The sequence below is a fragment of the Pagrus major genome, chromosome 22 (assembly GCF_040436345.1).
Source record: "Pagrus major chromosome 22, Pma_NU_1.0".
Classification (NCBI taxonomy): domain Eukaryota; kingdom Metazoa; phylum Chordata; class Actinopteri; order Spariformes; family Sparidae; genus Pagrus; species Pagrus major.
The window spans coordinates 17,380,107-17,392,601 of NC_133236.1; the positions used below are offsets into that span (position 1 = coordinate 17,380,107).

General features: G+C 40.7%; 1 protein-coding gene across 2 annotated transcripts in view; it reads left to right on the forward strand.

Moving 5' to 3' along the window:
- Positions 1–12,495, forward strand: part of LOC141018492 (glutamate receptor ionotropic, kainate 2-like) — a 75,819-nt gene that overhangs the window by 20,785 nt on the left and 42,539 nt on the right. Inside the window, exons 2-3 of one of the 2 annotated variants that reach the window (XM_073493483.1) lie at positions 8,702–8,869; positions 10,159–10,422. In XM_073493483.1, the coding sequence (XP_073349584.1) occupies positions 8,702–8,869; positions 10,159–10,422 (432 nt within the window). The remainder of the gene's footprint in view (positions 1–8,701; positions 8,870–10,158; positions 10,423–12,495) is intronic. The other variant, XM_073493484.1, reaches the window with a different exon arrangement.

Below are 12,495 nucleotides of genomic sequence, written 5' to 3' on the forward strand. Positions count from 1 at the left end.
TTTAATGTTTGAAAAGCACATTATTTGTCTCAGACTCTCTATTGCTGCAACACATTTATTTACCCTCTGTCTGAACGCTCTCTGTCGCTTTTAGGCCCCCCTCCTGAAAAGCCTTGTCTGCTCTGATTGGTCAGCTCTCACAGGCGCGAGCAGACACCGCACACCATGTTTCTACATCAGCTCTGCCATCAGTGCTGGGGGCGTGGCTGAGGGCGGTGACTGTATCCTTGTGACATCACAACCTTTCAGAAGTCACGATGGGTCGTTTAAAGTCACAGTTTCCGATCACTGACTGTGTGCATTTCACCGTGGATTGAGCGTTTTGATACTTTTACAGTATTTATGTGGTAAATACATAGACCTGCACTATAATTTAAAAAGAAATGTACATCTCACTCTCAACAACATGGGACCTTTAAGATATCTACAATAAATTGATAAGACCATTATCATGCTTATGTTGTTGACAAACTTGAATGAGTGCATTTACATACCATGTGCTATTGTGGAAAGCTTGACTACATTTGCCCTATATTTACAAAAAATGTAACGGGGAAAAAAGATTCCCAAAGTGGCCCGCAGGGAAACAACATAAAGAGCTATATTTAGAAGGATATTTGTCAAACTGGCAACCCTGAATGATGCCTGAGGAAGCGCTCAAAAACACGCTGCCTGCATGTCATTTTACTGTCTTCTGGTCTTCCGTTTATTTTCTTCTCAATTTCGACAGACTGAGAACTTTAGGCATTTTCCACAAAGGAAAATATTTGATTTATTAATTACATTTTTGAAAAAGCAATTACTATTTACTTCACACTATGATCTTTGCTTGCAAACTGTTTTGCTTGGGTTGATAAAACACCTCATAAATGGATGACATTATCAACAGAAAATTCAGCTGTAACTATTTTGACTATCATTAATCTTTCTTTCATTTTTCATTTAAAACATAGTTCCAGCTTCTCAGTCCTAAGACTGCATTTCTTTGCCTTTAGTAAACTGAGGACCTATTGGTCATACAAAACAGGCAATTTTAAGATGCCACCTTAGGCAACTGTGATGGACATTTTTCACTATTTTCTGATATTTTACAGACCAAACAATTAAACAAAATTTGGTAAAGCAATAAGGGCTCTACAAAATGCCATTATTTTTTAATTTCAAAGCTTCTATTGAGGTTTTTGAATGTAACCTTGAAAGTCTGTCGTCATATTTTCTTTAAAACATCCTTGAACAAAATCCTCAATGTGAACAAAGGGATGAATCATCAGCAATCTTAAAATTCTTACAAAACCTCGAGACCTCAAAACCTTCTTTGAGATCTTTACGCAGTCGTTGTTGCCATGAAAATGATGACGTTTTGATATAGCTCCGAGCAAATGCAGATAAATAGGCCAATATGACCCCTTTTTGTAAAGCCTTCATTTATTTACTATAGTCGTGTAAAAGCACAAATTTGCCTTGTTGAATGTATTTGCATGACACTGCAAATCATGCGCTGGCCTCTCACTTTGTTTCTGTCTTTGTCTGAGCAGGTAGTTGAAAATAATTAATTTCAATACAACACATCCCACATGATGAACTCTAGTTGTGACCTCATGTTTCTGTAAGAAGCTTTTATAATCTCAGGAACAATCTGTCAGTTCTTTATAGTGTGTGTGTGTGTGTGTGTGTGTGTGTGTGTGTGTTTGATGATACTACAGAAGCACCACAGCATTTGACTCGAGCTGTGTTCTTATGTTTCTTTAAGGAGCTCGTCTAATCTCAAGAGCGGGCACATATTTCAGTGAAATGTGTTCGTGTGCATCCGTGTAATGTACGTGTGTGTGTGTGTGCGCGCGCGCGTGTGTGCACTTCCACATCTTATTTTCTCAGTCGTGTTTCTTTTCAGTTGCATTCACAGTTTGAGAGCGGTGGAGAGGTTGGAAACTGCGAGCAGACAGAAGTCATTTGGGACTTCAGCAATTCAAGGCCCGTGGAAGTGTACTCACAGTTTGGCACAATTAGTACCAAAAGGGGTCCCTGCTTGACAAATTAGCACACAAAATGTCAGCCGGTAGTTTAGCACATCCACAATGAGCCCTTGCAAATTAGCACATATTTTGAGGAGGGAGCTGGCACATTATTATGAATAGAGAGAGTCTGGCAAATTAGCACATCTGTTGCCAGCGCTCAGAATTAATAGATGTTATATGATCACTGGTTTCCCACTTGGAGCTGGGTCAGGGACGAGGGTGGTGGCACACATTTCTAATTGAAGACTGTATGTGTGCTCATTATAAGAGATTGATGAGATTGAACTTTTGGCGATGGTATAGATGATTATCACCCTGAGTGTAGCTGAACTTGGTTACCTGCGATCGCTGCAGGCATGGGCTTTAAATTCTCACATCGCTCACATTTTCCCTCGGTCTCAGTTGTTTCTTACCTGACACATTTGTTTAGGCTCAATCTTCAAGAGTGTGTGTGTGTATACACACGTGTGTTCAAGTGTGTGTGAGTCAGCCCGAGGCTTAGCGTCCAGCGGTGGCAGGTGACAGTCTTGTCCAGTGTCAGGAGGCTTTAGGGTGACAGGAGTGATTCTATTCTGGAGGAAAAACACACAACAAGCCAAACAAGTCGGATAACAGGAGCTAAACTGTTGTTCACGTAAGCTGCTTTCTAACGGTTTCATGTTCAGTTTCCATAACTCCAACAGAGTGATTGATTAAGCTATTGATTGATGGCTGACTCGCTTTTTATTGTGCTCATTTGATTTATGTTTTCATCTGCTTTTCTCGGCTTGTGGTTCCTTTTTCACAGCCTATATAGCTTTGTCTTACATGATATATAACAACTGATTTCTTACTCTAGTCATTAATGGGAACATGTACAAACATATTTTACAAATACAAGTAATTTACTCTTTATTTCTCAGTTTTGACCCCTAAATAAGTTTACAAGACTCAACCAAGATCTCTATCATGTATCTTCTTAGAAAATGTGCCTCTATTAACAAAATTTACTGCTTTCCTTATCTTTCTCTTACAAAACCAAGGCTCTATATGATGTTATCTTCGAGCCACAGCCAGAGAAGATATAGCTGGTCAAATAATACACTGATATATCACCTCTGCAATGGTATTAAAGCAGTGTTTGGCTCTGCCCAATACAAGAGAATACACTAATGGTCTTCCTTTTTATTAGAAATAAGGTCAAACGCCAGGATTTCATTTCCTTTACAGGCTGCATTGATGATAGTTTGTTTGTGTGATATCATAGCACTGGCGAGCATCCTGCACAGTGGATGTATCCAGTGCCCATGGTCACATTTCTGGGGATCTTCAGGGAGAAGGAGAATTGGCCCTTGTGCAACATAGGAAGGTCAGTCCACCGCAAGGGGAGCTTCAGATTAATGACCAGGGGCGGCGACTCTCTGCAGGCCTTCATGCATCATGTCCCATTCACCGCCAAACATGTCAGGGAGCGCTCCCACTGGGAATTTCGGGGATATTTACGGAGCATTTCCATCACTTTTTGCCTCCTGCCTGTTGGCTCTGAGTGCCGATGCTCAGCAGCTGAAAGACTGAGGGAGACAGAAACAGGCTGGGGTGTTGGGGCGTGGTGGGTCGAGGTCTTAAAGCCTAACTGACTTCATACCTGGGCCGCTCGCCCTAGCGACAGTGTTGCTAGCTGGTTGCTATGGCAGCCACCCCGCAGCCCACCGCCATCCTGCAGCTGCGCTGCTGGTCATTAGTCACAGAGACAGGCCGTATGCACTACTATCACAATGCTCTTCCTCCACCAATCAGCTGCTCACATTCCGAAACTGCCGATGTCTCTCAGCCATAGCATAGATGTATGAGTCACCATGGCAACATATCTGTCTCCCATCTCCCAGCGTACAAGAGCATCCTTGAGCAGAGAGGGCTAATTATATTTTCATTCATAGTTTAGTAAGTAACAGCTTTCTGTTAGTTGTAAATATATTGTCTCTGCTGGTACTGACGGTGTACTGACTTCTCAGAAATTTGGAGTTTAATCTAAATTTAATGCTTTATTTCCATATCAACATGATTTATTGGAATTTGTCTGATTGGACTTACTTACACAAAAACAGAAAAAGACAGAAATCATAAAACGGCTCTCTCCTAAAAAATGTAATACATTAAGTGAGTCTAAAGCAGTCAGTTAATATACGACTCACTAATCCCAAAAGCATAAAACATGTGAACAGTAGAATATATTTTACCGAAAGTGAAAGGCATTTTGATAGCCGCTACATGATCTCCAAGGTTAATCTCTGTCCTAAATGAAGCCAAGTTACTTTATAATGTTAAACCCAAAACGCACTTGATTAACTGTGGACAAACATTAAAAGGGAGTCAAATTTACATAGAGGAGACGCCCTCCCACACGGCCTTTTCATTTCCACTTTCAGCTCCAGCTCTCTCTCTATCTATCTCTCTCTCACACACACACGCACACACACTAAGACACTCAGATCAGCAGGCCTGTTTTCTCGTCAGGGTGATTATCCAGCTCATAACTCACTCAGAGCTTTCATTTGCACGATAATTCACACCGGTCCCAATGATGGCGGCTCCATAATTCACACACGCGCTGATTATCTCGGCTGTAACTCACACACCTGCAATCAGACGGACCACGACGCCAAGTCGGGAGAGGAGGATGGATAGATAGATGATGCAGACCGAGTGTTATTAGACTTTCAGCAAGATACATTTATATAATAGGGATAGACCGATTATAGGATCGGATATTCAGCTAGGACAGCAGCTAATGGTTATTATCATTTCATCCAAATGCCTTGTTCTGTTCACCAAACCAAAAGATATTGAGTTTACTTTCAGAGAGGAAAAGAAACCGCAAAATATTTACATTTAAGAAGCTGGAATCAGTGAATTCTCCTTTTTTCTCTTAAAAAAATTACTCAAACCAGTTAATCAACATTCAAAATGGATGGCAATTCATTTAATAGTTGACAATTAATTGGTTAATCAATTAATCATTGTAGCTGGTCGTCGATAATTTTTCTGGCTATTTGTGGTTTTTGTTGTCCGATTGCCAAATTTAAAAGTACACTACTTGGGCTCTGATTTAGCCCCCACTCTCACAACACTAGTCAAGTCATAGTCTGTCTGAGTTTGTGACTAGAATCTGTAACTCGTAACAAAAATTATCAAATAAATGTGCAGTAAAAAAGGAGTGAAAGTATATGGTAGCAGAAAATTTTAATATTCAAGCGGTGTTGGGTAACGCTACTTTTAAAGTAACTAAGATGAAGATGAGGAGCTTAGGACCCCTTGGAGGAAGAGGTTTACAGGCCCAGGGCTAGCTGGTTAGCATGCTAACTTTAGTGCTCTTCAACACAATACAGAGACATCTTTGATCATTCTTGACATTTTGTTGATAATTAAGTTAATTTTTGAATGTTTTGAACTTAAATTCTTACATATTACACCTTTTAAATCAAACAATAACCATTTAATCTTCTACATATCATCTTGCAGTGAAATCTAAAGCTTGACATCTCCTTTGGAAATATTAAATGTAACCCCTTTGCGGGCTTAATTTAATGTTCCCGCTCGCCTGTGTACTCAAAGGTGTATGATTTCTTTTAAACCACCGTGTCCAATGCATACAGTGTGCCGAAGAAAATCTGATGAGCATAACTTAATACCCTCACGCTCATTTCCACACTGGTTGAGCGGGCCCATGGAGCTCAGGCGGCTCCCTCAGGGCAATAGAGTCATAATTATCTATTAGGTCGGACTGACATGATTCCAATCATCTTTAATGGTGATTCTCGGGTATTCGTCCTTTTGAAGATTGATGTGCTATTTCAGTGAGATGAAATGCCACGAATAGCAGCATGTTAACATCACATCACAGTATAACGGGAGGACCAACACATGAAAAACTCATTATAGCTCACTCAATTACAGCGAAGCACAAAACATGTACTCACGTTCTTACACTGTGGCATCTTTCTCTCTTCCTATTCACCTCCTTTGATTCTCTGCTGGACTTTATATAAAAGAAAGTCCAATAAAATAAACCAAGGAACCACAACATATGATGGTGACAGTGATAAAGCTCGCTTCCCTAAGTTAATGACATCTTCTTTGCCCTCCTGCACTTTCGTTTCTGTCCCTCCCTGCCATGGTCAGATGCTATTTATAGCGTCTGTGCCTATAATTGCACAGCTCTCCCTCTCTTTCTCCTCTCTTTTAGAAATGCGTCACTCTCTCTGTCTTTTTCTCTTTCCGTCTCACTTTTCCCCTCACTCTCTCTGTAATTGAATCAATAAACAGGCTTTAAACTTTTTTCTTCAGTTTTCAGGATTTCGTCAAACTGACTCTCTGTCCTCAGTGAGGACGGGAGCCGTGGACAGACTACTGAGCCGAGCTCTGGACGCAGAGAGTGTTTTCTCAGAGCTGCTCTCACAACCTCCCTTTCATCTTTCCCCTCCCTCATCCATTCTCTTTTAAGTTCGATTTCTGTAAAGCTTTCTCATGATTTAGTCCATCCTCAAAGGTGTCGTAGCTTTTCCGAACGTGGGTGTCGTTTTTTTTTTTTTTTCCGTTATGTTTACTGTGAAAGTTGAAAGTAGTTGCTCGACTCTACAGCTGTTTCAGCTGTTTGACATCGAGAATTTCAGTGTAAAACTTGAATGTGCTACATACCCCGCAATATTGCATCAACTACAACATGACTCCATCATTCCAATAATGGATGTGTGAAAATACTGACATCATTCTCACTGACTCCATTGGAATCAGGGATGCAAATACGATACCTTCACATAATTTAGCATTTTTGCATTTTAAAAAGAAGTATCTCCTTCTTCTTCTCCTTCTCCTTCTCTATGTTTATTGGCGGATTGTAAACCAACTTTAGAGGTGTATACTGCCACCTACTGTATGAGAGTGTGTAGACGCTGAGTTTATTAAACGTACTGCAAGGAATCTTTAACTGCTTTTGAAACGGTCTTAATACTGATGCCTCTTTATGACCTACATGAGCAAACAAGACCATTAGTGAGAGGATTCTGTATTTCTGTGTAGTTATTGTAGTTATTTTTAGTGCCTGACGGATTCTCAGATAACTCATAAAATTAACTATTACTATAATTAACTATTTTCATTGCGCAGTAGTAAAGTTTAATTTGTTTCACTGTTGTCATATTACAGTTATTATTCGTACATATTAATAGATATGTTACCTCTGCATCATGCATCCTGCAAACAGCTGGATCAAGATCTTTGCAACACTAGGTGGTGGTGCTCATACCACTTCTGACCACAGGGGCCGCCAGATTCAACTAAAAATGAAAGTTCCATGTCGCTGCTTTAAGTCAGTGAAAGAAAGTTAGCTTCTTATTATAAATTGCTATATTTATCAGCTATAATTTCATTATAGGAATAATACTTAATGATATACATTTTACATTACCAGGTCGATATACAGTACATCGTGCTAATTCATTTAAATTAAATCTGTCCAGACTAACTGGTTTGTAGATTAGAAATTGACATATTTTGTAAATGTTCCCAAAAAGATGTGAATTTGATTGAAATCAAATTTGACAAGCAATTTTGTCAATTGTCAAATGAATGCAGATAAATTATGTCCTGACATAATCTTGAAATGAGACACGTGGGCAGGTTTGAACGTTGCTTCCCTTTGTTTTTAGGTTTCTGAACCATATTGATGGACCATCTGGAGACTTAAACGTTTTTGTTCAGCTCAGAATAATTGACAAGTCTGAAGGGAGCTGTTTTAAGTTGACAACACCTTACTTTGTGTCGGTAATTATATTGTCTGGCTTGCGTGGCGTGGTGAAACAGCGTGTATTGTTTGTTTTTTGTGTCGAGGCTTATTACTTCATCAATTATTGGGCATCACGAGGTGTGATTCACATACATCTCAAAGGCAACAAGATTTCTCTGGCAGGCACAGCTTGAAAATCAGGATGCTTTTCCATTAAAAACTAGCAAGAGTAACAGAGAAATATGATGTAGAATTAACAATCTGATCTTTTTAGAGTAATTTCAAAAATCCCTTATGGTTTATCTCAATTTCTGAGGTTTAATGATCAGCTTTCTCCTTCACTATCTCTGTCTTTCTGTTCTTGGAGCCCTTTTTATACCACTTTAAGTGTTTCCGATTTTCCCATCGCTTTAATTTTCTCTTTCTCAATTTTGCATTCGTTTCTCTGCTCCCTGCACACTTTTTTTTTCTTTGCTCTCGTCTCATTTGAGAATCTTTGAAATCAATGGGACAAAATGGAAGAGTGAACCTTCCTGTCAAGGCTGAGTGAGGAAGTTAAAGAAGGGCACCCACCCCTGAACTCACCTCCCTTTGTAACTAATTGCCTATAATTACACCGACGACTGCCACAGAATGCAAATCAGATGAGATCTGATGGCCTAATCCGAACTGTAAATCAGTTTCATGTCATTGTATGACTGAGTTATGTCAAGTAAACACGATGCCATCAATAATATGAGAATTAAAATAGGAAAGTGTTGATATCGATAGCACTGCTGTGGCTGTGGTTGCCTGCATCGTATCAGTCATTTTCTTGAATGTCACTTTTGTTAAAGAATCTATTGCAGTTACAGGAGAACGAAGTGGCTATTCATAGGTCTTTCATCTTGGCTGATTTTTTTATTTTCTTTTTATCGACCCTCAGGAGGAATATTTGAATCCATTGAGAGCGGCCCCTCCGGAGCAGAGGAACTAGCCTTTAAATTTGCCTTGAACACAATCAACAGGAACCGCACCTTGCTCCCCAACACTACGCTGACCTATGACATCCAGAGAATAAACATCTTCGACAGCTTCGAGGCCTCCAGGAAAGGTGAGTCATGGGAAAGTATGCACCATGAGTGCATGTTTTGTTGCTTATCACTTTTAGTTGCAACAAACTATGACGTAAATGAAGTAATAAATGGTGTATGGTTCCCATGGATTTAAATAATTTATTCTTAAAAAGTAATGAAAACTACTCCAATGATAAAAGAGAACATAAATATTCAGTGCGAGCAAGTAAAATTCATCCGTAATGAATATATAAAATGTAATACATCCAAAACAACATTTCTTCAAATCATTTTTAATGTTTGACATTGACTGTTTGGTGTAACAGCTCTCAGATTATGTGAATTGAACATTAACATGCTGCAGCATATAATACCATATATAAATTTAACATATACACATTTTCATATATGTACCTATGCAAATTTTCCTATGGGTCTTTCCTATCTTACAGGTAACATATGGTAGCATCACTCTTGATATACAAGCATACAGTATGTTATACATTACAGTTTCATATGGGAAGTCAATTTACAGTACTGCAGTCTACTGTATAGTGACATCAAAATGTGGTGCGCGTGGCATCGACACAGGTTTAAAATTTCCTAATGTGACGTGTAACATTTGATAGATGCAGAAATTACCACAGCACACAATGAGGATGATAAATAAGTGTCTGAAATCTCAATTTACTGCTCACTATAGTTTCTAAAAGGAGTAGTGGATGAGTGTACACGACGGTGATTGTAGTCACTGCCACTATGTCAATTTGATTGACAACATATGTATAAACACCAATACAGTCTGTATTATCAAAATCTCCATGAAGGCTAGACGTTACAAGATGAAGAATTTACCAAAAGGAAACGAGAGGGGAAAAGGCTGAACAGTGTCCCCGCAGCAGATTGTTATTCACACTAAAGGTACCTTGTGGAGTTTTCTTGCAAACTTCCAGTGTTACTCTCCAAAATTCATCGTGCTGCTTGAATGACACGGATGGAAACATAAAGGTATCCTTAACTTCAATGCACATCACAGCATGTCACTGGAAAAGGGGCGAAAATTAGGTGTCGTATTTCCATAACTGCTGATCAGAGCTGGAGCCAATGAATAACAATGACTATAGGGTCATTTGATGTGGGACTGAATGCCGATTGTACCCTTTCCCGCTGAATACAAAAGCCCTATGTTAGAGTATAAAATGGGTGTTATTGTTTTTTTGGGGTGATATGTGGGCAAATACAGAACAACAAAAAACGTTACAAACAGTGACATTTTTCAAAGCCCATTACACTGACTTGTTCCTTCTCACTCTTTCTACCTTATCAGCATGTGATCAGCTTTCTCTCGGGGTGGCGGCCATTTTTGGCCCCTCACACAGCTCGTCAGCCAATGCCGTCCAGTCCATATGCAACGCTCTGGGAGTGCCCCACATCCAGACCAAGTGGAAGCATCAAGTGTCCGACAACAGGGACTCGTACTATGTCAGCCTGTACCCCGACTTCTCCTCCCTCAGCAGAGCCATCCTCGACCTGGTGCACTTCTTCAAGTGGAGAACTGTCACTGTGGTGTATGACGACAGCACAGGTACAGGTACAGTTGGTGTCTGTCTTCATTTTCCAGTTGTGCATGATGAGCATGATAATGTTTGCAACATGCAGCCTTTACACCTTAAATTGTCCAGAAAAACAAGAGGTACCATGTGAACAACAAAAAGCAGCACTGCTGCTCAGAGTTCAGTGAGTGCTTTGTAACCTGTCAAGTTAATTCAGAAATCAATAGCTTACTGTTCTGCTTCAGTCCTGCAGGTGCTGCCCATGTCAGTCTTCCAGAAGAGTGAGCAGCAGCTTAGAAAAAAACCACATTACCCAGAATGACCCAGTGTCTCTTCAGATTAATGCCATGCAGAACTGTAGTATGTGGGGGCTGACAACAGCCATTAATAACACACAGAGACACTTGATCTCTGAGGGTGGCCATCAAATGTGTCTGTGAGCCATTTCATCAATGCTGTGACTTTGTGGAGAGGCTCATAATATGCATTTTAAAAGACGAGCTGTATTTTAGTGGGAGTGCCGTGATATTTTTACGAGGTAAAATGTAACCGGCGCAGAGAATATAACGATATTCAAATTCTCATTCGCAATTTATGAGCTATTTGGCATGATGTGGTTGACAAGTTAATGTAAGTAAATTAGATAAAGTTGAAAGGAGGCTGAAATTTTAGACAGATTGAATAATGAATTCACTCCCTACTGAGCGAATGAATATCAGCTTGTAGATGACATCCTAAATGGTGCCGCTAAATAGGAATTTGAGCCCCTTTCTGTTCCTTTAAAAACCATCATTGTAACATTGTAATAGCTTCATGTTATTTAGCTTCCTCCAGCATCTCTACTTTCACATTTGTTGCATACATGCATGTTAGCACCCGTACGTTAACCTCCCTATGACTCGTCTCACTTGCCACATTATTCTTACTCATCTCCTTGACCCTGAGTCACTTCCTGCCTCCAAGCTCAGTACGTTAACACCCTCATTCCCTCACAAACTGCCCCGGCGAGTTGCCAAAGTTTGACCTCTCGCCTCGCTCTCTGTCAGATAGGAGCGGCTTGGGCCTCAGCGGTGGAGCATTTCTGCTGCAGCACACCTGACGCCCTGGAAAGTGTGACAGCTGCATAGCCGCGTTGCTTCCCCCACCCCTTCCACCTGGTCCCAGGCTGTAATCACACAGCTTCATGCTCCAGGGCCCCGCGCTGCTGATTGGAGCCTATCTGACGGCTGGCAGGAAAAACTATCGGAGGGGATAAAATATTCACACACAGCCGTTAGAAGATCCAGGGGGAAAGTCTGAAGGCATTAGCCAGAGCCCACAAACATCTACACTGACAGTGTTTCCCAAATGTTGAGCTCCCTTGACAGATTCTTTTTTCTTGCTTAACACCTCCCAAAGTGTCAGTACGAACAAAAACAGGGAGACGCTGACATGCCCTAGAGTAGGGATCTATTGGGATTACCTGAGGAAAGCTCTAGGAGGTTCAGTATTCCTCCCTACAATGCCACTTTTCACAACAAGACCTGCATGTTCCTATTTCACACCAATCTTTCCATAGGCTTCAGGGAGACCCAGTCCCACTCACAGTAAGACCATTAAACTGCTCACCCAGCACTTCATTTCAAAATAAAAAATAGGCTGAGCTATCTTAAAGTGGTTCCACGGAAAGAAAAAAAAAATCCTATCTCTCCAGTTCCCTCTCAAACTATCCTCGCTGCTCCATCCATTTTTATACCCATGACAAGTAATCATCTCTCCCATCAATCCAGCCTCTTTCATCCCTGTACTCTGAAGTTCTTTACTGAGGGAGAAACTCATTGTAATCTCATCACAGTATCTCCCGGAGAGCTTTCTACCTGAGCGTGTGGTCGAGAAATGAAAGGTGAAGATTGTAGCTCAATATGTGACGGCGGCATCGGGCTCCCTAGGGGCAAGTACAAGCTGGGCAAACAGAGGCTCTCTCATCAGAGCACATCTTAAGTGTGTGTGTGTGAGAAAGACAGGAGAGGCAGGATTGACCACGGCTTTCCATCAGGATAAAATTGAACCCATTCCACGCTGCTGTACGGTATCATGGAAGACGCGAGCGGATCAACATTTGTGAGGCTTCT